The sequence below is a fragment of the Balaenoptera musculus genome, chromosome 6 (genome assembly GCF_009873245.2).
Source record: "Balaenoptera musculus isolate JJ_BM4_2016_0621 chromosome 6, mBalMus1.pri.v3, whole genome shotgun sequence".
NCBI lineage: Eukaryota > Metazoa > Chordata > Mammalia > Artiodactyla > Balaenopteridae > Balaenoptera > Balaenoptera musculus.
The window spans coordinates 108,433,205-108,456,709 of NC_045790.1; the positions used below are offsets into that span (position 1 = coordinate 108,433,205).

Genomic DNA, 23,505 nt, shown 5'->3' on the forward strand with positions numbered 1-23,505 from the left:
CGCAGGCTTCTCATTGCGGTGGCTTCTCTTGTTGCGGAGCACGGGCTCTAGGCGCGCGGGCTTCAGTAGTTGTGGCACGCGGGCTCAGTAGTTGTGTCTCGCGGGCTCTAGAGCGCAGGCTCAGTAGTTGTGGCGCGTGGGCTTAGTTGCTCCGCGGCATGCGGGATCTTCCCGGACCAGGGCTCGAACATGTGTCCCCTGCATTGGCAGGAGGATTCTTAACCACTGCGCCGCCAGGGAAGCCCTAAACTGTATTTTAAAACAACCAAAACAGGTCCTAAACCCTGGAGCTTCTGGCTCTGAGCTCTCCCCACCTCCCCATCTCCCCATAGAACACCCCAGAGAGGAGGCTGGGACTAGCCGGGCAGATGTGGGTCTGACCCCTTCAGCCTTGAACCCTGGGGTGATGTGGTGTCATCCCCATCTGTGGAGGGAGGTGCGGAGCCAGGAATAAATGCTCCCAGGGGGCAGGGCCTTGTGGAGGCATCATCCGGAGGCAGCCTGGCACCTGGGAGTCTCCCAAATGCAGGAGTGAGTCAGCCAGCGGTCAAGCGGATGGCTGGAAAGGCTGTGGAACTGGGAACGGCCTTTGCCAGCTCGTCTGGACAGGCCCTCGATGTCACCCTGCAGGCCGAGGACTGGGTCTGTGTCCTGGCATCATTTTGATCAAATGATTTGGTGACACAGCCCTCCCCCTGGCAGGCTTGGACGCCTTAGGTCAAGGGCACCCCGTGTCCTATCCCCCCTCTCCAGGGATCGCAGCCTGGCAGGGCCAGGGAAACGGCCGTAACGGTAAGGGGAGGTAAGGAGAGGGGTGGGCTGTGATAAGAGAGGCCAGATAAAGCCAGCCCCACTGGGCAGGAAGCCCAGCCCCAAGGTCCGGAAGTCTCCCAAGTGCCCCCTCCCTACACACCCCGTTCTGCCTGCTCACCTTTAACCTCCGCCGGTTGTTATTTAACTCACAGGGAGATCCTGACTAGTCCTGCGCTCGGAAAACAGCCGGGGAGGCCGAGATCCCTGGGCTGATCCCAGGATGAGAGCAGAGACCTATCAGGGAAGACCTGCCTCCCAGCACACTCCCCACCCCCCCTCACCCGACATCAGGGTGGGAGAAGGCTACGAGGTTTGGGGAATCCCCCCAACTTCACCCTCCCCTCTCTGGCCCAGCCCAGGGCAGGCTTGGCAGGGGTACCCACACCTGTGAGTCACTTCGTGACCCAGCCCGTCAGGGAGCGGGAAGCCCAGGGATGAGAGGTGCCAGGTCCCTGGCTACCTCCTGGCCAGTGTCTGAGAAGCTCTGGTGGGAAGCACCCATGGAGCAGCCGGGCCCATGCGGGGGTCCTCTCTCGGCTAAAGCTGCCTCCTTCCAGGTAGGAAAACACGGTGACCTTGGACAGGGGGCCTGCCTCTCTAAACTCTTCCTTTGTACAAAGGGTGTAAATAGCCCCCAGGGATCCAAGGCCATTAGTGATGATAGTAACCCCGCACTTTGCGGGGCCCCAAGGGAAAAATCTTGTCATCATAAACCTTGTTCTGAAGGCCTGGGGTGCTCAAGGGCCGCCCCCACCCCTCCCCACAGGCCTCATAGCCCCCCTTCCGCCCAGCTGGAGGCGCCACAGAAGCTCCCACCCAGTGTGGGCATGGGAAGCTCTGGAGGGAGATCTCTAGGGGAGACCCCGCGGCAGGCTTGGGAGGTGGCAGAGGCAGTCTCAAGGGTCCTCCTGCGTGCCAGGCCCCGTTTACAGACTGGTTTTCTTCTGATTTAACTCTCCGGACTGATCTGTGAGGAAGGGCTGTTAGCTCCATTTTGATGATAATAATAAAAATAATAATAATGTCAACATTGATCAAAGTGCTTACTACCTGCTGGGCCCTGTGCCCATTGTTGTCTGCGTTTTATGGATCTGAGACCATTATTATCTGCATTTCATAGATGTGGAAGGTGCGGTTAAGAGCATTTAAGGACTCGGCCTGTTAAAGATTCCTAACCTTGCTCATGTGTGGAGACCTTGCTCTGTGCTCTGGGCCCAGCCCTACCTCATTCACCTCCTCCGGCCCTCTGAGGCTGGAAGGACTGTGTCCACCCGCTTTACAGATGAGGAAACAGGGCTTCAGGGGACGAGGAGACTGGCCGTGGCCGAGGCCGAAGCCCACCAGCTGGGAAGCTGCAGAGCCAGTCCCTGGCGGAGACCGGCCAGAGCTGGAGATGGGAACCCCGGGCTGGGCTACAGGAGTCTAGGTTCTGTCAGACACTAGACAAGTTTCTTAGGCTCACCAAGCCTCGGTTTCCTCCTCTGTAGAATGGGCACCACGAGACAGTGCCTCCCTCCCTCTCGGGATGGCCGTCCGAGGCCCTGCAGCACTCAGCCGGCGTTCCCAGGGGCCGCACGCCAGGCGGGCCACTTCTCCCCAGACCTCGTGACAGACAGAGCCTGCTGCCCAGCAGCAGAGGAAGGGCAGCCCCAGAAGCCAGGGTTTGGCAGCTATGGCCTCTGCAAGGTCATCCAGGCCCCCTCACTCTAGAGGCCAGGACCCTAGAGAGGTGAGGTGACCTGTCACACGGTGTGGTCCCCTCACCGGGGGGAAAGAACTGAGGGTGGCCCCAGGAGCTGGGGAGGATTGGCCTTTCACAGGGCTCCTCATCACCAGCAGGGCCACCCTCTGAACTGAGAGCCGGCTCAAAGCCAGAGCCCAGTTGACCAGATGACCAGGCACGTCCAAGGGCAGAGGGCAGGTGGGGGCGGGGTCCATGGGTGCCCGGGGTGCAGCGTGGGGCTTGGTGTTACAGGCGCCTGTGAATGACTAAGCCACTTCCCCCGTTAGGCCTTTGTTGCCTCCCCTGAGAAATGGGTCCTGCCCAGAACAGAACCTTCCTCACAGGGTGAGTGTGATGATCAAACGAAATATATGCGTGTAAATGTCTTCGCACAGCGCTGCTGTCTAGAAAGAACTCACATAAACTGTTATTTAAGAAAATCCATATTACAAGAAAAAAAAAAACAGCCAGGGATTCCCAGCTTGATCAGAGGGGCTAAATGTGGAATCAAAGGGAGCTGGAACTGAGATGAATCTTTGAACCAACTTGCTAGTTGGTGACCTTCACAGGTGATTCCTCTCCTCTTGTCCTCAGTTTCCTCACCTGTTAAATGGCAAGGAGGAGGCTCAGTAAATCTTATACCCCAGGGAGCAGGTGCTGAGGACAATTGTGATTTCAGAGTGTGATAAAAAATTGAGAAAAAGTATTCCACACTTTTTTTTCCCTCTGAAAATTGGTAAGACACCTGCTCTCAAGTTTGAGCAGAGAAGGGCTCGACCAGCTCGGAGAGCATTCAGACCCCTCGGAGAGGTGACAGAACTGAAACCAACCTTTCTGTGACCTGGCCCACCTCAAGGCCCCAGGCCACATGTCCGGTGCCCTCCAAAGGGCCTTCTTGGCCATGAGTGGGGACCCCAGGAACACCCCAGGAGCATCCAGGAACCACACCTGCTTCCAGATCAATTCGGGCCCCATGCTGGCCTCAGTGTCCCCAACTGCTGACCGAGATGGTTGGTCAAGAAGAGCTCTGAAGTGCCAGCCACCCAGTGTGGAAGAAATCATTCATTCTTCTTCCCACTTATGCATGTTCCCAGGGGAAAAATTATAAGACACATACAAGTGAAAGGAAGGTAAAAGTCGCCTCTAGGGAATTCCCTGGCTTCCCAGTGGTTAGGACTCGGAGCTTTCAGGGCCGTGGCCCAGGTTCAATCCCTAGTTGGGGAACTAAGATCCTATAAGCCGTGCGGTACGGCCAAAAAAATAAAGTCACCTCTAAATAAAATTTTTAAAAAAGAAAAAAATATACATGTATATATTAAAAATGCACCTCTAGCCTCACCGCTCAGAGCTCATTACAGTTACCATTTGGGGAAATTACACCCAGGCTGTTTTCTAAATTATAATTATTTTAACAAAAATGGGATCCCACTGTCCATACTGTCTCATCAACAGGTTTGTTCCCTTAAGAGTCTTCTTAGATCGAGATTTATAACACTCTTTTAGAAAACATTTATTTTGAAATGCTAATACAATCACGTGGTTCAAAATTCAAAAGGTACAAAAGGGTAGATGGTGAAAAGAATGTGGCAAGAAGGTGCCGTTTGAGCAGAGACCTGGAATGATCATGAATCGGTCATGTGAACTTTGAGGGGAAGAACATTCCAGGCAGAAGGAACCCCAGTGCGAAGGCCCTGAGGCTCTGTCATGCGTTCACTCTGTGTGACCTTTGGCTGGCTGTGTAACCCGTCTGTGCCTCAGTTTCCCATCTTCATAAGGAGGATAATCACGGTACTCCTAAAGTTGTTGGGAGGATTAAATGCATACTTTTTTTTTTTTTTTAAAGGTGTAGGCTTATTTATTTATTTATTTTTGGCTGTGTTGGGTCTTCGTTTCTGTGCGAGGGCTTTCTCTAGTTGCGGCAAGTGGGGGCCACTCTTCATCGCGGTGTGCGGGCCTCTCACTATCGCGGCCTCTCTTGTTGCGGGGCACAGGGTCCAGACGCGCAGGCTCAGTAATTGTGGCTCACAGGCCTAGCCGCTCCGCAGCATGTGGGATCCTCCCAAACCAGGACTCGAACCCATGTCCCCTGCATTGGCAGGCAGACTCTCAACCACTGCGCCACCAGGGAAGCCCTAAATGCATACTTTTAATGCTAGGTGCTCACTAGGTGCGGACTTTCACAAAGGTGGGCATGAGCTTGGCATGGTTGCGAATCAGAGGAGGACAGCAGGGCTGGGGGGGGCAATGGTTAGAGAAGGTAAGATCAGAAGTTTGGACCTCATCCTAAGTGCAGTGGGAATCCACTGGAAGATCTGAAGCAGGAGAGACGAGATCTGGGTTTCTTTAAAAATGATGGAGAATGGTTATGGTTGTAAGGGTAGAGAGGAACAGCAGCAAGGAGGCTATAGGGTAGACCTGCAGTGGCAGCCTGAGATGCCACTGGAGGGATGGGAATGGCTGCTGGAGAGGCCGGGGTGGGGGGGGGGGCTCGGGGGTGATGGGGAGGGAAACCCAGGGTGAGGCCCAGCTTTAGACTTGAGCCCCTAGGTGGATGGTGGAGCTGGTCCGTGCTGGGAAGTCCTGGGGAGCAGCAGGTTTTTTTTTTTTTTTTTTTTTTAATATTTTATTTATTTATTTATGGCTGTGTTGGGTCTTCGTTTCTGTGCGAGGGCTTTCTCCAGTTGCAGCAAGTGGGGGCCATTCTTCATCGCAGTGCACGGGCCTCTCACTATCGCGGCCTCTCTTGTTGTGGAGCACAGGCTCCAGACGCGCAGGCTCAGTAATTGTGGTTCACGGGCCCAGTCGCTCCGCGGCATGTGGGATCTTCCCAGACCAGGGCTCGAACCCGTGTCCCCTGCATTGGCAGGCAGATTCTCAACCACTGCGCCACCAGGGAAGCCCGGAGCAGCAGGTTTTAAGGCAGAAATGCCTGCAGGCATCAGGTCACCAGATGCTCATGTCTGGTAGCTCAGCGAAGAGGGGCATTTGAAAGTCAGACATCATCGTAGAGCCAGGACAGCAGGGACCACCTTGGAGAGAGGCGTGAGCCCCTGGCCGCCAAGGTGAGGAGATTGGAAGGGAGAAGGCAGGGCCAGCAAGGCACACCCAGCAAGGAAGAAGGAGAATGGGGGAGGGAGGTGTCGGGGAAGCCCAGAGAACAAAGGGTTTCAGGAAGGAGGGCGTTGTCAGGTCACCAACCGTGTCACCTGCCACTGGAGAGTGATAAACAGCACGTGGGGCTCTGAGCACAGTTCCAATTGTTTGTTTCCTCAGGGTCATTTTTAGAAGTAGTAGAATTGCAGGGTCAAAGGGAGGCCCATTTTCAAGGTTCGCTGCCCTCCTAATAAACTAAATCCATTAAACACCTCTGTAGCCAGAGTTGGGGCGAGGGTAAGGAGAGGCTGTGCCGCTGAGGGTGTGGAATTCTGTTTAAGGCAAGTTTCTTTTCACCCAGTGACAGAAAAGTGTTTTCTTGTAGGTCACTGGATATGAATTGATATTCAGAGGTGGGGAAGTCCTTATGTATATCGGAGGGACAGAACCCTGGTGTGGCCATCAGAAATGTACCTCCCTTCTGAATGCTAGGCTTCTGCGTAAACCTGCCTATGAACTTGAACCTCCCTTGGTCTCCACAGAACCCTGGATGGGGGCGGCGAAGGGGCAGCAGGACTCCTCTAGTCCAGGCTCTCCGGAGTGCGGTGGCCTTTGGAGGCTCTTGTCCTCAGCAAGACCCCCCTAGAAATTATGACCTGGGACAGAACTCATTTCAACCCTTGTTCTACTAAGGAGGAGACTGAGAGTCAGGATCAGAGAGAGGAAGCGAATTGCCCAAGGTCACACAGCGCATTGACAGCAGAGATTGACCAGACAAGTGGTAGAGAGTAGGGGCACGTGTTAGAGCCAGGAAATCTGGGTTTGTATCTTGGCTCTGCAGCATACTGGCTGTGTCACCCTGAGTGAGTTGCTTACCCTCTGTGAGCCTCCATTTCGCTACCCGTAAATTGGGGATAATCTCTAATTCATACAATTCTTGTGGGGACTAAAAAGAGATTGCAGGGCTTCCCTGGTGGCACAGTGGTTAAGAATCCTCCTGCCAATGCAGGAGACATGGGTTCGAGCCCTGGTCCGGGAAGATCCCACACGCCGCGGAGCAACTAGGCCCGTGAGCCACAACTACCGAAGCCCGCACGCCTGGAGCCCGTGCTCTGCAACAAGAGAAGCCACCGCAATGAGAAGCCCGCGCACCACAACGAAGAGTAGCCCCTGCTCGCGGCAATTAGAGAAAGCCCATGCACAGCAAGGAAGACCCAATGCAGCCAAAAATAAATAAATAAAATAAATAAATTTATTAAAAAAAGAGAGAGATTGCAATGCCAAGTTCAGGGATAAGTGCTTAATAATAGCTAAAAGAACCCACCCAAAAAAGCAAAGAGGAAGAGCTTAGGGGAAGGGTGTTTCAGGCAGAGGCAAATGTTGGGTGGAGGTGGAAGAGGCCAAGGCCAATTTCTGAAGTCCTTTCCAGCTGTCATGATGAGGCAGGAGAGGGGGCAGTAACTCAGGCAGATCTGAATTTAGAAAGCCCAGCACGGTGCCTTTGCTGACCTGTTGTGTGGCCCCGAGCTGTCTCTGTCCCTCTCTGGGCCTCAGACTCCTGCCCCTACAGCCTCTAATCAGGGGTTGCAAATATTCGTTCTTCGCAAGTTTCATTCTTTACTATTCTCTTGCCCCCTGGACAGGGCACTCCAAGAGCAGAGCCTTGTCATCTGTCCCCAGAACCCAGTGTCCCCAGCACCCAGCCCAGGTCTGGCATAGAGACAGTTTCTCATCAAATGAATGAGGGAATGGATGGATTCACATCCTCTCCCTTTGGGAGGGCGTGGGTTGAAGCAGGAGCCCTGGCCCCTCACTTAACCCTCCACACATGCCTGCAGACCTGCCTCACCGTGGGTGGACACTGGCCTGCTTGCCAGTTTCTCTGTGCCCTTGTTTTCTTTTCTTTGCTCTCCAGACAATGCCTTTGTTTCTACTGTTCTTTATGGAGACTGAGAACACCTCCGTGGTGGCACCAAAAGGCCAACAGCGGCTCTCCAGGTGCCCTATTAAGATGCCTTTGATTTTCTCCTTTATACATTTCTCTATTTTCTTCTACAAACATCTGTGGCTTTTCAAATTAAAAGCAATGATGCAAAGGAGAGGAGTGGACCGCTAAAGAAATACAAATGACTTTTAAACACAAGAAAAATGCTCACCCTCCTTCACAATAAAATAAATGCAAATGATAACTACCCTGAGAATTCCTTTTTCCACCTATGCAATTGGCAAGATCAGAGTTGGCTAACAGTGTATGTTGGTGAGGAAGCAGCTGGCTCATGCCCTGCAGGGGCATGGGGGTGGAAACCAGTCCTGTCCCTCTGGAGGGCAACGTGGCAATCTGTATGAAAGTGTCAAATGCAAATCACCTTTGACCTAGCCATTGCACTTCCTGGAATTTATCCATCAGATGTGCTCACACATGGAAGAAATGATGTTACCCATTGTAGCATTGCTTGTGATGGCAAAATATTGAAAATCTAAATGTCCATCAGTAGGAGACTGGCCAAATACACGACAGTACTTCTTCAGCAAGGAGTACTATGCAGCTTTGAAAAAACAAATTAGCCAATGGGGCAGCTCTTAGGTGGCAACACAGTCCAGAATAAGGTCCAGGATATAAAGGTATGTGGAAAAATTACAATGCAGACTCATGTATAGCAGATAGTCTGCTGCTATCTCTGAGTATAAAAGGGAGATCAAAATATATTTGTATTTGCTTATAAATGCATAAAATGTCTCTGGAAAGATCACAAGAAACATAGCTTTGCTTTTGGGGAGGGGAATAAGGATGCTAAGACCTGGGGTGGGAGGGAAGCTTTTCTCTGTGTTCCTTTTTGTACCTCTGACTATTTGAATGATATGATGTATCAACCATCCAAAAAAAAAAAAAAATTTAGAATTTAAAAACAAAATAAAAAGTAAGGAAAAGTTTGAATAAGGAAAAGAAAATAAACCTATTCTATCCCCTCCCCTTTTAAATTTCCTGGCGTCACTGGCTATGAAAATTGTCGTTGGAGGGAATTCCCTGGTGGTCCAGTGGTTAGGACTCAGCACCTTCACTGCCAAGATCCTGCAGGCCACGCGGCACGGCCCAAAAAAATTTTGTCCTTGGAGACCATGGAGGAAGCAGAGGTCCAGGGGACAGGTGACATGCCTAAGGCCACTGGGTGACTTTGCCGAGGCTCCAGTCACCGGTTATAATTTCCTGCACAACTGGGATGATACCACATAGGATCCCTGGAATTTTCTGTGCTGTTTCTTGCCTTCTGTGTCTCTACATCTATTTCTGTTTCCAACTGGAGCTGAGGTGTGTAGTTCAACGATTTTTTAGGACTATGAGTCCACCCCACCCTAGAGAAGGGCTGTATCAGGCCAGAGGGGAGAACTGACAGGACTGCTTTGCTCAGAACAAAGGGAAAGAAATCAGTTAAGATTCAGGAAAGTAGGCAATGGGATTTTCCAATAAGAAATTGAATTACATTTAGAAGACAATAAAATGGTTTTAAGGAGGGATGAAAAGGTCAGATTTGCACTTTGGAAGACTTGCTTCCAAATCATCCAAATGAGGAGGGAGTCTCCCTCCTGGGATCTCATTTTCCCTGGGATCTTATTCTTGGAAGAATGGCCGAGACCTCCAATACCCGCTGTTACAAATGAATCAACTGGGGCCACCACTAATAGATTAAGAAAAAAATACTTCCCATAGAGAGGACAGAACTGAGGACTCACATCTGTGATACCCAAAGTGCTTTATAATTGACAATAAGGTGCTGAACAGACGTTGGAAATATATATAGGCCAAGGATGAGTGAGAGGCAGTTTACTAAAATAAATGCCTGGAAAGATGCTCAATTTCACTGCAGCCAGGGAAATGCAGAGTACGAATGACAGGGTACTCTACACCCAGTCGTCTGGGGGACATTCTGGAAGAAGGGGGCTCTCCTCACACTACACAGCTGGTGGGCTGCAATGTTTACAAGTGTTGGCGGGAAGGAATGCAAACACTCCTGGACCCAACTGTCCCCCTCCGTGCAATCTCACCCGCAGAAATATAAGCCCCTGGTGTAGACGCTATCCACTGCGGCAGAACACTGCAGGCAAGTGGGGGATGCATTAGGATACAGCCACTGCTGCTGAGTTAGCAGCGCCCCCTCACCCACAGTGGGGGAGGGCAGCAGGAAGGAGGTACAGAGGCTAGGAATAAGGACTCCGGGGCCAGAGTTCAAAGCTTGAGTTTGTGACTTGAGCATGTGTCTTTATTCCTTTGTGTCTCAGTTTCCTCACTTGTGAAACAGGATATAATACTAGCACCTGTTTCATAGAGTTTTGTTGATTAAATGAGCAACTATGTAGAATGTGTTTAAAACAGTGCCTGGCCCAGAAAGGTGCTACTTAACTATTTGTTAAGTAAATGTCTTAGAGGGATCCCTATGAGCTTATTGTTGAGTAAGAAAGTTAAGATGCCAAAAATCTTGTTGTCTGCATCAACAAGGCCCTATAAGGAGTTCCCTGGTGGTCTGCTGGTTAGGATTCCATGCTTTCACTGCCGTGGCCTAGGTTCAATCCCTGGTCTAGGAACTGAGATCCTGGAAACCAGGTGGGGCGTGCCACCTCCCCCCACCACCAAAAAAAACCCCAAAAACTAAAACCAAAACCAAAAAAGATCAAGGCCTTATATATGTCTAGGTGTGTCTGGGATTTCATGAGCATAGACAACCGTGAGACACACACTTGGCTGTCAATAAGAATTACCAAAGGAGAACCGGGGTTGGGGGTTGGGGGCGAGGGTTAAGCAAAAGAAAAATCATTTAAAGCCTCTTTATGATTATTTTTTATTCAGTTATTAAATTATAATGTATAAAGAAAGTTTCAATGATTAAAAAAAAAGAACACTAAGAGAGAAAAGGACTTCTCTGTCTCCCATGCGGCAGGGGTGGGGCACCCTGCAGTGATATGAAAAGCGGAAGTCCAGCCAATGACAGAGTCTTCTCAACATATTTGTTTATTTCAAAATCAAACAATCTCTGATAAATATTTATCCCCAATGCCTGCAGGAAAGCGGGAGGGGCTACTGGTTCTGAAACCCCATCAGTTGTTAAGGGACTGCCTTTTATCTGAGGAAACTTCCCTGGAGGGTTTTTGCAGACATTCCCCCACCCCCACCCCCCCAAACACACACACCTTTCCAGATCTCAGCTGTAGAAAGGGAATCTCCATACTACTTTTTTCCATGCTAGCAGTTGGGGCTAAGAAGGTCATAGACAGAAAAAGTTCTGAAAACTCCAGGACAAATGGGAGTCTTCCACCCACAGGTAGGACAGATTATTGCCCCCTCCGTGGGTGGCTCTCCCATCAATTCCCCAAACAGCAAATCTTCCAAAGGGCAAATCTGATCTTGTCATCCCTCCTTAGAACCATTTTATTGTCATCTAAATGTAATCCAATTTCTTATAAGGCTACAAGGTCCTGCTGGATCTGGCATCCTGTCACCCCAGGGCTCTCTGACTGCGCTCCATCTCCAGGCCTCGTGAGGCCAGGATGTCGCCTCTTCCAGGAAGCCTTCCCAGGCTGCCCAGGAACGGTTAGGGGCCCCAGTAGCGTAGGTGCCTGGTTTTTGGCCTATTGCCCCACAATCGAGCTCCCAGATTCGACAGAGCAGAGGCCGCATCCCCGCCGCCCGGGGTCTCTGCGCTGGGTCGGGACGTTTTGGGGCCAGGATTCAGCGACCTCCCTAAGCTGTCCGCCAGTTCTGTCATTCTGTCCCGGCTCGAAGCTGGTTCTGGCCTGGAGCAGGGCTGCTGACTGGGACTGGCTAATTTGGGGGGCGCGGCCGGATCCTTGAGAGGATGATGACGAAAAGGAGCGCGTATTTCTCTAAGGCAGAGGACTCGCTCGGGACCGTGCCCCTCATAAACATGAATGAAGCTCTCCGCCCCGCCCCGGGGCCTGCCCCTCACAAGGATGGCGTCCCGCAGATTCTTATTGGTGCCGGTGGGCTTGTTGGGAAACGCTGAGTGGCGGAGGGCGGAGGCGAGTCGGGGGCGGAGCCAGGCGAGGGGCGTGGAGTATTCGGTCCGGGCCTAGCGTGCCGCCGCTTGCATCTCTACTATGTCGCGGGCACGCTGCCACCTGCGCGCGGCTCTCTTCCTGGCAGCGGTTTCTTCGCGTGGTGCAACAACCGGGGTCGCAGCGAGGCGAGTATTGAGCGCGTGGCCTGCGCCACAGGAGCCCGGCATGGAGTATCAGGTATTGGAGGGAGGTCCTGCAATGACACGTGAGCCGGGCCTGAGGCGCTTGGCATCTGGCCTCCGCCCTCTGAGAGAGGGGCCAGGAGCCTGGGACTGGGGGACTCAGGGGGGCGGGGCCATCCTGGATTCCGGAGGTGGGGACAGGCACCAGGAAGTTGGACCTGGGGTACCGGATTTGGGAAGTCTGAGGCTGAAGTGTACGCGTTAGAGAATGGGAAGGGACGCCGTGTGATAGGACCAAGGGATCCAGTGGCTCAGCTGAGATTCTGGAGTTCCAGTGTCTCCGGACTCAGAACCAGCAGTTGGGGTGAGGGAGGGGAAAGGGATTCAGGAGTCCAGACTTGGGAGACCCAGAGTATAGGTCTGGGTTGGCATCTCTAGGATTCAGGAGATGAAGATCCAAGTGCCTGGAATTGGGGAGCAGGCAGGACTCGGAGCAGTGGGGGTGGTGCAAGAATCTGGAAAACAGAAAGCTTCCTCCTGGCTCTGTGCCAGGGGCCAGTTGCCAGGGACCAGAACCTGATGCTGGCCAGGCAGGTGACACCAGTGTGATGAGAGTGGGTCCTCCAACCAGCCACTGAGGCCCTGAGGGGAAATAAACATCACCCCCACTTCCACCCCCCCCAAGTGGAAGTATAGTATAGTCCTGAGGCTATACCTACTTGCCTTCTTGTCTGAGTGACCCTGGCACACCCTTCCTCCCCCTGAGACTCCTCTTCCCCATCTGGTTGCTTCAAGCAACTCTTCTCTGGGTCAGAATGTGGAACCCCAATCCTCATGCCCAGTCCTGGGCATGGAAGCCTCCAGGAATTCCTAGTTCTAATTCCTTCAGTTCTAAGACCCCAGCCTTCTGTAATTCTGGCCCTGCCCTAAGAGGGGCCCAATATAGTGGTGGACCATGGAGAGAATGAGGGCAAAAGCCTGAGAGTGAAGCCTGGAGAGGCCGAACAGGAAGCAAGGATAGGCCGTTAGTCATTTTGCCTGCTTTGCCTGGCACTCCCTGGGTGGGTCTGAACTGCCCTAGGCTCCCATTTCTGCTAGAACTGGAAAGATGCCACTTCTTTCTCACTGGTGGCTAACCTCTAGGCTGGGGAAACAGAGCTGGCATGGCAGGCCTGGACCCTGGCCCTGGCCACTGGTATGCTGGGTTCCTCTGTCCCTATGGACCCCTAATGAGCCTTAACCTACTACCTGGGGACTCATTGCCAGGATGCTGTGCGCACACTCAACACCCTGCAGACCAATGCCAACTACCTGGAGCAGGTGAAGCGCCAGCGGGGTGACCCCCAGACACAACTGGAAGCCATGAAGTTGTACTTGGCACGGAGTGGGCTGCAGGTAAGGTGGGGAGGGCCTCTGACCACCCCCCCATTCCAATCTGTCTGTGAGTCCTGTGGCTGAGGCGGGGACCTTGTCCGTCTGTCCTAGGTGGAGGACTTGGACCAACTGAACATCATCCACATCACTGGGACCAAGGGGAAGGTGAGCCACAGGACCCAGGTGTAGGACGTGCACTTGGTGGGGTGGGGTGGGGTGGGGGGGACATGCCCAGACAAGACCTTTTCTTCTAGGGCTCCACCTGTGCCTTCACTGAACGTATCCTCCGAAGCTATGGCCTGAAGACGGGATTCTTTAGGTACTGAGGTACAGAGGGATGTGGTGTCTCCTAGCTCTCTGGGGGGCTCTGGAACCAGCCAGCACCTCAGGGCCAGGGTCACCCCCAGCAGCTCAGCTGCATGTCTCTCTGCCTAGTGTTCATTCATTCAACAAACATTCAATTAGCATTTACCAGTTAGCCCAAGTTTATGGCAATCTTTAATTTTCATAATGGAAAGAAATTGGGGAGGGGGGCAGCAACTTGAATGGATAAACGAAATACACAGCTGGAATAGTCAGATATCTTTTTATTTATTTATTTATTTATTTGGCCACGCTTAGCGGCACGTGGGATCTTAGTTCCCCAACCAGGGATCGAACCCGTGCCCCCTGCTTTAGAAGTGCAGAGTCTTAACCACTGGACCACCAAGGAAGTCCCTCAGATATCTTTTTTTTTTTTTTAAACAGGAGAGCTGTTACTTTTTTTTTTTTTTTTAAGTTATACAATTTTTATTTATTTATTTATTTATGGCTGTGTTGGGTCTTCATTTCTGTGCGAGGGCTTTCTCTAGTTGCGGCAAGTGGGGGCCACTCTTCATCGCGGTGCGCGGGCCTTTCATTATTGCGGCCTCTCTTGTTGCGGAGCACAGGCTCCAGATGCGCAGGCTCAGTAATTGTGGCTCACGGGCTTAGTTGCTCCGCGGCATGTGGGATCTTCCCAGACCAGGGCTCGAACCCGTGTCCCCTGCATTGGCAGGCAGATTCTCAACCACTGCGCCACCAGGGAAGCCCCTCAGATATCTTTTTATTAACTTAAATTCCTTATACAGTTTTTATTTTTTTATTTTATTTATACAGTTTTTAAATCACATAGAAATATTTATCAACTAGGGCATCTTTGCCATAAGGAGCAGAAAACCAGGCTAGTGAGGGCTTAAACAATAAGCGTAGTTTATGACAACTCTGTTGAGACCTCCCAGGTGGGCAGAGGAAGGGAGCCCTTCCGCTGTGCCAGCCTCAGCTGCTGCTTTGCCCTCCAGGTAGCACCCCCTCTTGGTTGCATTCAGGCATCTAAACTCACACCAGAGGATGGGGGGTCAGGGTGGTTAGACATGGGTCTCTCTTCCCTGGAGCTGTACATGCCTTCTTAAGCCTGTCACTGGTAGAGCAGTGGGATTCACATGATGGTAGATTGCTCAGGATTTGGTCCTTAAGCTTGGGGCGTTCAAGATTTTTGCCTCCTTTTATTTTACCAGTTCCATCAAGTGACCTCTGTAAGCATCTGAAACCTGCTGACTGAGGTCATTTCAGACCAATGTGTTTTCCCTCAACAGTTCTTCATTCAAATTAAAGAAATGGAGTGGATTCATAATACCAGAGGGCCTTTGAGGATTTAAATATAAGCCAACAATCTCTCTTCCAAAATAATGTTTGGGGTAAAAACCCAGCCTTTAACTTGGGCCCATGTGGCCTCATGGGCCAGTCTGGGGATGCAGCTTGAACACAGCAGATGGGGCCTTGCCCTCAAGGGCAGGAAGACAGACATTATGGGGGCAGATGTTGGCCGAGTAACTGATTGATGTGGGATGGGGGAAGCATGGGGGACTGTGGGAGCCCAGAGAGCATGCCTGAGCAGTCTGGTAGGGCGGGGTCCTTTCTCTTTTTTGGAGGAGCCGTCTTAGTTGAGACCTGTGGAGTGGACCTGTGTATAGGCCTGGAGATAGAAAATTTGGTGGGGGGTGGAGCTGGAGGAACTAACAATAGTCCAGAGGGGCCGGGGCACAGGGAACTACCAAGGGATGTGTGAGAGGTGAGGCCAGTGGCATCAGACCCACTGGGGCCTGGTAGGCTGAGATGAGGAGCTGGGACTCTAAAGGGCAGGGGGAAGCGACAGAAGGGTTTTCAGTAGGGCAGTGACATAGTTAGATTTGTTTTTCTGAAAGACGGGTCTGACTGTGGGGAGGGGGACAGCCTGGGGGTCTTGGGAAGGGGGTCCTGATGACCCTAGGTCTCTCGGCAGCTCTCCCCACCTGGTGCAGGTGCGTGAGCGGATCCGAATCAATGGGCAGCCCATAAGCCCCGAGCTCTTCACCAAGTACTTCTGGCGCCTCTACCACCGGCTGGAGGAGACCAAGGTGCCCATGCCGGAGGGCTGGTGGGTGGGCAGGGTAAGGGGCCCGGAGTGGGTGGGTAGACCCAGAGGGCACTGCACATCCCAGGACACCATCTTCCCCAGGGCAGAGGCTGCAGGGGCCCCGAGCTCTGATGTGATCCTGTCCACAGGATGACAGCAGCTGTGTCTCCATGCCTGGCTACTTCCGCTTCCTCACACTCATGGCCTTCCATGTCTTCCTCCAAGAGAAGGTGTGTGTGCCCGCCTCTCCCCAGAACCCTGTGTTCCAGGCCTTGGGAAGGGGAATCTCAGCAGGCTAGGGGCTCCGGTGTGGCATTCGGGAGCCCCTGTACCCCCTGCCATGCCCTCTGATCCTCTTCAGGTGGACCTGGCAGTGATGGAAGTGGGCATCGGCGGGGCTTACGACTGCACCAACATCGTCAAGTGAGGGGGAGCGGCTTGAGGAGAGGGATGGTGGCCGGGAGCCCGGTGGCCGGGGGCAGGGGCATCATGGCGCTTTCATTTCCCCCAGGAAGCCTGTGGTGTGTGGGGTCTCCTCTCTTGGCATCGACCACACTGGCCTTCTGGGGGACACGATGGAGAAGATTGCATGGCAGAAAGGGGGCATTTTTAAGGTGACCAGGCAGCCCTGGGGAGGGAGGTACATGGATGGCCTGGGCCCCAAGATTCAGGGAAGTGGGGGCGGGTGTGGCAGGGTCATTTGCATCCTCCTGACTCAGGATGAGGTCTTGGGCATCAGTGGGGTCTGGGTTCTCGTCCCAGCTCTGCATGGGACTGGAACAAGTTGAGCCCCATCTCTGGCCTTAGTTTCCCCATCGAGGGGTTCCCAAAGGTTTGATGGGGGGGAAGGCTGAGTGGGCCACCCAGAACCAGGGATGTGGGGGCCAGTGATGGGAGGTGGAGGACCCTGGGCTCACCCTCCGTGTCCTCCACAGTGTGGCATCCCCGCCTTCACCGTGCTCCAGCCTGACGGGCCCCTGGCAGTGCTGAGGGACCGCGCTCAGCAGATCTCAGTGAGTCTGATTGGAACAGCTGGGTGGGGGCGCGGCTGACTGGGGAGGTACTTTATCCTTTGGGGCCTCAGTTTGCTCATCTGTGCTCGTCCAGCTGGAGGACATCTCGGTTCTAGGAACAGGACTTGGTGGGTTGTGGTTGATGGGGAAAGATGGAAGGGCTGATGGCATCAGGGAGGGCCTGCTGGCCGAGGAGGCAGCAGCAGCTCCCCTGACCAGCTGCTGCCCATCCCCTCTGCAGTGTCCCCTCTACCTGTGCCCACCACTAGAAGCCCTGGAGGAAGGGGGGCCACTGCTGACCCTGGGCCTGGAGGGGGAGCACCAGCAGTCCAATGCCGCCTTGGCCTTGCAGCTGGCTCGCTGCTGGCTGCAGCAAAAGGGCTACCAGGGTAAGTGGGCAGGTGAGTGGGTGGGCAGGGGACATGTGGAGCCTGCCTCTGAGGGCCCTTAGGTGAGGCCTGAGCACACTGAGTCCCACACAGCCCTCCCTCTCCCTTCCCTCCCCTCTCCTGCCCAGATACTGGAGAGCTGAAGGCATCCAGGCCAAGCCTCCTGGGGCAGCTGCCCCTGGCACCTGTGTTCCAGCCCACGTCCCACATGCAGCATGGTGAGTTGGACCTTCCTGCCCAGCCAGGCTGCTTCAGATGTTTCTTTTGGTCTCCTGTTTGAGAGGTGGGGGCAATTCAAGATGGTGCCTTAAGAGAAAGGACTGAAGTCAGTAAGCTTCCCACACCTTGAGTTCATGAACTCTCTCTGAGCCCGTTTCCCCACCTGCCAAATGAGATGATGATAGGGCCCACTGTGAGGTGACATCACTAAGGGACTGAGTCCAGAGCTTGGCAGATATGGGATAAAGTGCCCAGCCACTGGTAGCTGCCAAACTACCATCCTTGTCGTCCTCATCATAAGACCATGAGGTTCTTGAGGATGGTGATATTGTCAGGCTTCTTGCTTGCCCCCAAAGCCTTCAGCACACAGTAGGTCCTCGTGGCTGTTAAGGCCCTTCAGCAGTTGGTTCCAGTGTGCCCACTGTGTGCCAGGCCCCGTGTCAGGGCCATGACACAGTCCTGGAGCTAGGTGGATTACATCCCAGCCCCAAGTGTCACTTGCTCTGTGACCTAATCTCTCTGAGCTAAGGGTTCTCTGCCTGAAACTTGGGACTGATATATGATAGCAGCCCCCTCTCAGGGCCGCCTGGATGATTCCACCAGATGAGGCAGCCAAAGAGCTGATCCCAGTGGCTAGTGCCCAGTAAGAGGCTCCTGGGCTGTCAGAGCGGCCAGCAGCGGGGGCTCTACGGGCGGGTAGTGTGTGCGGGTAGTGTGTGCGAGTTGAGGACTGGAGTGGGAGGATGTAGAAGGGCAGCCTCGCGGCTGCCGCTGGAGGACTGCCTTGCTCCCCTCCCCCAGGGCTTCGGGACACGGAGTGGCCGGGCCGGACGCAGTTGCTGCGGCGGGGGCCCCTCACTTGGTACCTGGACGGCGCGCACACCACCAGCAGCATGCAGGCCTGCGTGCGCTGGTTCCGCCAGGCGCTGCACAGCCGAGAGAGGCCGGGCGGGTGAGCTGCGGACAGAGGCGGGGCTGGGGCGGGACCTCGGGTAAGGATGGGGCGGGACCCGGTTACGGGGGCGGGACTTGGCCAGTGGAGAGGGGAGGAACCTTGAGGAAGGGTGGAGCGGGGCCCCGGGCAGGACTGGGCCAGTGGGGAGGGGCGGGGCCTCGGGGAAGGATGGGGCGGGACGCAGGGACGGGGTCGGACTGGGACAGTAGGGAGGAGGGAAGTTTTTGGAGGAAGGATGGGGCGGGGCCCGCGGAGAAGGGGTGGGAGGCGCCGCTCTGACCCTCCCTTCTCCCGCTCCTCACCACTCACACAGAGGGTCTGAGGTGCGTGTCTTGCTCTTCAACTCTACTGGGGACCGGGATTCGGCGGCCCTGCTGAAGCTGCTGCAGGTGAGGGGCTGGCTGGGGGATGGACAGCAGGCAACCCAGCCCTGGTTCTGGCTTTGACCCCCAGCAGCGGTGCCTTCATCCCTGAGCCTCTGTTTCCTCAACTGTAGAATGGGAGTGATTTTTTCTCTCCCCCCTGAATTGTACTGAGGATTAAATGTGAAAGCACTGGGCACAGCCCAGGATTACAGTGAGGACCAGGTAAGTGGTATAAGGTGCAGGCTCTGGATTCACTTGTCAGGCCCTTTCAGCTGCTAGCATATGACCCTGGATAAGAGATGGCATTTCCCCGAGCCTCAATTTGCCTCTCCATAGAACAGGGCTGCTACTAGGATACCTGCTTCTAAAGTTTCATTTAAGGAGTCACTGGGCTATAAAGCATATCGGGAGGGGCCCTTCTCTGCCCAAGGAAACTGAGCCTGCCCTAGACTGTCAGGGCTGAAATGGTTCCTAGTGATCGTTTCCCATTTCACAGACCAGTATGCTGAGGCTGTTCTTCATATCCAGAACCTCGATCCTTTGTGCTCAGTAGCTGGGTCACCTTAAGCAAATGCAGCCCCCCCGCTCCAGCCTCTGTCTCCCCATCTGTGTTGGGCCATGCTGCCCAGGCCACAGGCCAGGCAGGGCATAGTGAGGTAGATGGGGGGCATGGAAGTGTTGTGGCTGGGTTTATGCAGCATCACTCCACTTCAGCTGGTGGGGGGGCATCTCCAGAGATGGGGACGTGTATGTGGACTCCGGGGGTGCTGTGTGGAAGTTGGGATGGGGGACATCCTCTCAGGGCTCTGACACTGAGCTTCTCCCCTTGGCCTTCTAGCCCTGCCAGTTTGACTATACCATTTTCTGCCCTAACCTGACAGAGGTGTCATCCACGGACAATGCAGGTGAGAGGTGACAGGCATGGTCCCTCCGGTGGGCAGGGGGCGGAGGGCCCTGAGGTGGATTGCTCTGTTGGTGACGGTGAGAGCTTTTGAACTGAAGGTTTTGGGTAGGAACTAGATTTGTTTTATCGTATAAATAAGTACCCTTTGGTACATTTTGAATTTTGCATGTGACTGCAATACTGAAAAAAGAATTGTTGGTGAAACTATTTTTCAAAATGCAGGTTACAACCCAGTGATGGTTCTTGAAATCAGTTTAGTGGGTCTCAACCAGCATTTTAAATTTTAAATAGAATAGAGAAGAGAGTGTCAGTGTGTCTTGCACAAAGTTAAGGGTAGGTATTATTTGATGAAGATTCTGTTCCAAACATATATGTGCACGTATGTTGAGTACTGGGTTGCCACTGTAAAATGTATTTTTTACTGTGGATCATGTTAAAAGTTTTTTTGACATAATCTAAAAAATACAGATCCCCAGGCCCCACATCAGACTGTCTGGGGACAGTCCGGGAGTCTGCATTGTGGAAGTACTTATGCCCACCTGGTGATGGACCCTGTCCGTTTTACAGATGAAGGCAATAAGGCTAGGGCAGAAAGATGTGCTTGGTAGGCAGAAGCCCCAGCTTTGAAGCTAAACTTCCTGGCCCTGTTTCTCACCGGCTCTGTGACGATGGACATTCACTGAACTTCCTGAGCCCGTTTCCTCATAGCACCCACTGTAAGGACGGATGATGCTTGTATAAAGCCTGGCGTTGTGCAGGTGCTCACAGCGTGCTTCCCCCTCCCCGAACCTCGGCTGCCTCGCTGATGCGCCCGTCCCTGTGCCCCGCAGACCAACAGAACTTCACAGTGACCCTGGACCAGGTGCTGCTCCGCTGCCTTGCACACCAGCAACACTGGAGCCGCCTGCACGAGGACCAGGCCAGCCCGGAGGCTGGTGGGCCTGCACCCCTGCTGCTGGCACCCCGCCCAGCCCACACCCACAGCACCAGCTCCCTCGTCTTCAGCTGCATTTCCCACGCCTTGCAGTGGATCAGCCAAGGCCGGGACCCTGTCTTTCAGCCAGCCAGTCCCCCACGGGTCCTCTTTGCCCACCCTGTGGCAGGCAGTGGGGCCATCGTCCTCCAGGAGGCTGCCACCATCCACGTGCTGGTCACAGGCAGCCTGCACCTGGTGGGCGGCGTGCTGAAGCTGCTGGAGCCCTCCCTGTCCCAGTAGCCGAGGCAGTGGGGTTGGAGGTGGGGTTCCCCCACACCTGCCCTGCATTTCACCATGAACTAAATTACGTGCTTTTCGTGCCTTCCTGATTCTGTCTAGACTGGCCCCAGGGACTTGGGCTCTGGGCGGTGAAATAGAGGGCTGGGGGCAGGAAGCTGAGATCTGTGTCTGAGCCTCAGGGGCCCTTGTCCTCTCCTTCCTAGTTCTCTGGTTGTTGTAGTAGACCTGACCCTCCAGCCCATCTCCCCTCCCACCCTGTCTGCTTCCTGCCTCAGGCGCAGCTTATCGCGTAAGCTGCCTGACCTAGCCTGGGGTCCTGCCGATACTGGCTGCTGGTTGATACATTTCCTCCTCCCAGTGGCCTTCTGGGAGAGGAGAGGGTCTTTGCCTGGGGCCCCCTGGGGGCAGAGGGTGGCCGGAGTGATTTAAAGCCTTTAACTTTTTTTTTTTTTTAAAAAGCATTGGCTGAACATTTGATTGACTCTTGACCTCTAGCTCCCTCAGCAGACAATAGGGGGATGGGGGCTACAGCTGGTACAGGAACTGGGTTGTGTAGGAGCCTGGGCTTTGTGGCCTGGGACAAGTCCCCCCCTCCCTCTGAGCCTCAGGTGGCCTGTCTGTGAAATGAGAAGAATGGATTGATGTCCGTTGACCACGTGCCATGCACGACTTTGCAGACCTCCTCGCAGAGAGACCTTGTGATCGCAAATTCTCATACCCGTTTTACAGATAAGGGAACTGTGCCTGGCTTAAAGAAGCCATGGGACCTGCCTACAGTCACACAGCCAGTAAGTGGCAGGTCCAGGATTTGAACCCAGAACTGTCACCACCCCCCCAACCCCAGTTTAGGTGCCACTCTCCTTTCAGCCCAGCCCAGCACTGGTTTCATGGTCTGATTTATTGGTGGTGAGTATATAGGGGGGGGCCCAGGACAGGCAGCCTGGCTGCCCGGGGAGGGTCTCTGTGTGACAGTTGCAGGGAGGAGCTAGGCTCCCCCACTCACTTCCAGGCTGGGCGCCGCTAGGCTTCTGTTTCCCCCGCCAAAGTTGGGCCAGTCCAGATGTAGAGGCCGATGGGAGCAGGTCCAGGTGGCTCTGGGCTGGCTCTGTTTCCATGGAGGAGGCGCTGTCAGCCTGGGTGGGCTGGGCTGAGTCCGTTTTGGAGTTCTCAACTCCTGCCCAGCCCACGTCACCGAGTACTGCATCCAGGTTAAAATTACAGGGACTTGGGTTTCTACAGCAATGTGGACATATAGCGCAGCGGACTCTCTCTCCGTGGTCCTGGGCAGCCGTACCCCAGGCCCACTGGGTTTGAAGGTTCGTGGTGGGGTGGGGGGACCCCAAGGTGTTCCAAGCTGGTGCCCCCACTGGCAGCAGGCCTTGGAGAGGGAGGCAGGAGGGGCGGGCACAGAGGGCCTTGTCCATCCTTGCTCGAGTGGAGGGGTTGGGGTCCCAGGATAAGCTCATGGCCATTGGTTCCCAGCTGGTGGCTGCTCAGTCTCTCCTGTTGGGCGAGGGCTGGCGGGGTGGCCCCCAGGACTCCGGGCTGGGCACTACGCCATGCTGCTGGTGGAGCAGGGGGTGCTCTGGGTGCTCCCGATGCTGTGGTTGGTGCTACTGCTCTCCGAGGAGGCCGGGGCAGCCACCGCCACCACGGGCTCCCGCTTGCCGGGGTGACCTGGGGGCAGGGGCGGAGGTCAGGGCCCCGGCCAGGGCTCCCCACTCCCCCAGAGGCTTCGCCGGGCTCCCCCAGGTGGTGGTGGAGGGGTCCTGAGCACTCATCGTGGGGGCCTGGGATACTCACGTGTGTGCAAGTAGATGTACCAGAGCGCGGCGGTGAGCAGGGCCCCAATGAGGAAGGCGCCAAAGGTGATGCCCAGCACGGCGGGCAGGACGAGGCCTTTGTCTGCGCAACCGAGGGCAGGACAGCTGTGGTCAGCACTGCCGCCTCCTCCCTGCCCCCCTACCCTGTTGTGCTGGCCAGGAGCACAGGTTTCGGTGCCAGTCTCAGCTCAGCTACTGACCCTGACTTCTCTGAACCCCAGTTTCCTCACCTAGCAAATGGGTTCATCACACCCATGCCTGACACTAAGCCGTGGTTGCTATGACCGTCCACCCAGAGGGCCCAGCCAGGCCTTTTGGGCCATGCCTCTGCCTCCCAAGGCCGGTAGAGATGCATTTTTAGGAAGGATGCATGGTATAATCTGAGCAAAGTGTGAGTGGGGCCGGAGAGTCCAGAGTCCCGCTGTGTGCCCTGAAGTCAGTCCCTGCCCCTCTCCGAGCCCTATACCATGGTAGGGATAAGCCAGAGCACCTCTGAGGGCGCTTCAGCTCTGCTCTTGGGTTTTCCCAAGCTTCACTCTTTCCACACTCCCGATTCCTGTGTGACTATGGGCCAGGCAGCCTCCCCTTAGGCCTCTGAGTTCCATCCCTGCAGTGGGGTCATTAGCCTGCCCTCGTGGTTGCAGGCTGGGTGTAGGAGCTCCATCCAGACCCAGGTGGGACGGCAAAGAGGCAGATGCCTCTCCCACCTCTGCCTTCAGTGTCAGGGACTCTTCTGCCCAGGCCGGAGGGAGCTGGGCTGAGGGCTGAGGGGTACCCTCCACACTAGGGACCTTAAGGAAGGTGAGGCCAGTGCTGCCCCAAGTCTCCTCCTAGGAGGCCCCATCCCCCGCCCCCCAGCAAGGTCAGCCAGCAACCTTGGGGATCAAGAAGAGCCAAAGGCCTGGAATCCGGTCCCACGGGGTGGTCACGAACAAAGGCTCTCCATCTGGAAGATGCAGCTGTGGACCCTATTCTCTGGGGTCCTCCCTGCTGTGTGCCTAGACCCATCCCTCT

The 23,505-nt window shown here is 54.6% G+C and overlaps 2 protein-coding genes across 4 annotated transcripts in view; one reads left to right on the plus strand and one right to left on the minus strand.

Moving 5' to 3' along the window:
• The first annotated feature begins 1,197 nt into the window (after window positions 1-1,197).
• FPGS (folylpolyglutamate synthase) lies at window positions 1,198-20,748 on the plus strand. 3 transcript variants are annotated; one of them, XM_036855264.1, is made up of 15 exons: window positions 1,198-1,370; window positions 13,087-13,215; window positions 13,306-13,359; window positions 13,449-13,513; window positions 15,494-15,608; window positions 15,757-15,837; window positions 15,969-16,030; window positions 16,119-16,221; window positions 16,543-16,620; window positions 16,862-17,009; window positions 17,138-17,227; window positions 18,030-18,180; window positions 18,497-18,572; window positions 19,387-19,453; window positions 20,283-20,748. In XM_036855264.1, the coding sequence occupies exons 1-15, from the start codon at window positions 1,248-1,250 to the stop codon at window positions 20,666-20,668; spliced, it is 1,728 nt and encodes a 575-aa protein (XP_036711159.1). In that variant the 5' UTR covers window positions 1,198-1,247; the 3' UTR covers window positions 20,669-20,748. The 3 variants fall into 3 exon arrangements, with proteins under 3 accessions (XP_036711159.1, XP_036711158.1, XP_036711160.1); XM_036855263.1 differs by lacking the exon at window positions 1,198-1,370 and adding an exon at window positions 10,874-11,875; XM_036855265.1 differs by lacking the exon at window positions 1,198-1,370 and adding an exon at window positions 12,021-12,184.
• An 800-nt stretch (window positions 20,749-21,548) lies between these two features.
• Window positions 21,549-23,505, minus strand: part of ENG (endoglin) — a 29,697-nt gene continuing 27,740 nt past the window's right edge. Inside the window, exons 14-15 of the mRNA XM_036855262.1 lie at window positions 22,472-22,573; window positions 21,549-22,345 (exon numbers count right to left, since the gene is read on the minus strand). Of these exons, the coding sequence (XP_036711157.1) occupies window positions 22,221-22,345; window positions 22,472-22,573 (227 nt within the window). The 3' untranslated portion in view covers window positions 21,549-22,220. The remainder of the gene's footprint in view (window positions 22,346-22,471; window positions 22,574-23,505) is intronic.

Excerpts from the sequence above, each read along its gene's own strand:
- FPGS (XM_036855263.1), top strand. The coding sequence starts at position 11,738 with ATGTCGCGGGCACGCTGCCACCTGCGCGCGGCTCTCTTCCTGGCAGCG. Across the intron at positions 13,216-13,305 it reads TGGCACGGAGTGGGCTGCAG|GTGGAGGACTTGGACCAACT; the intron begins GTAAGGTGGGGA and ends CGTCTGTCCTAG. Across the intron at positions 19,454-20,282 it reads GTCATCCACGGACAATGCAG|ACCAACAGAACTTCACAGTG; the intron begins GTGAGAGGTGAC and ends TGTGCCCCGCAG.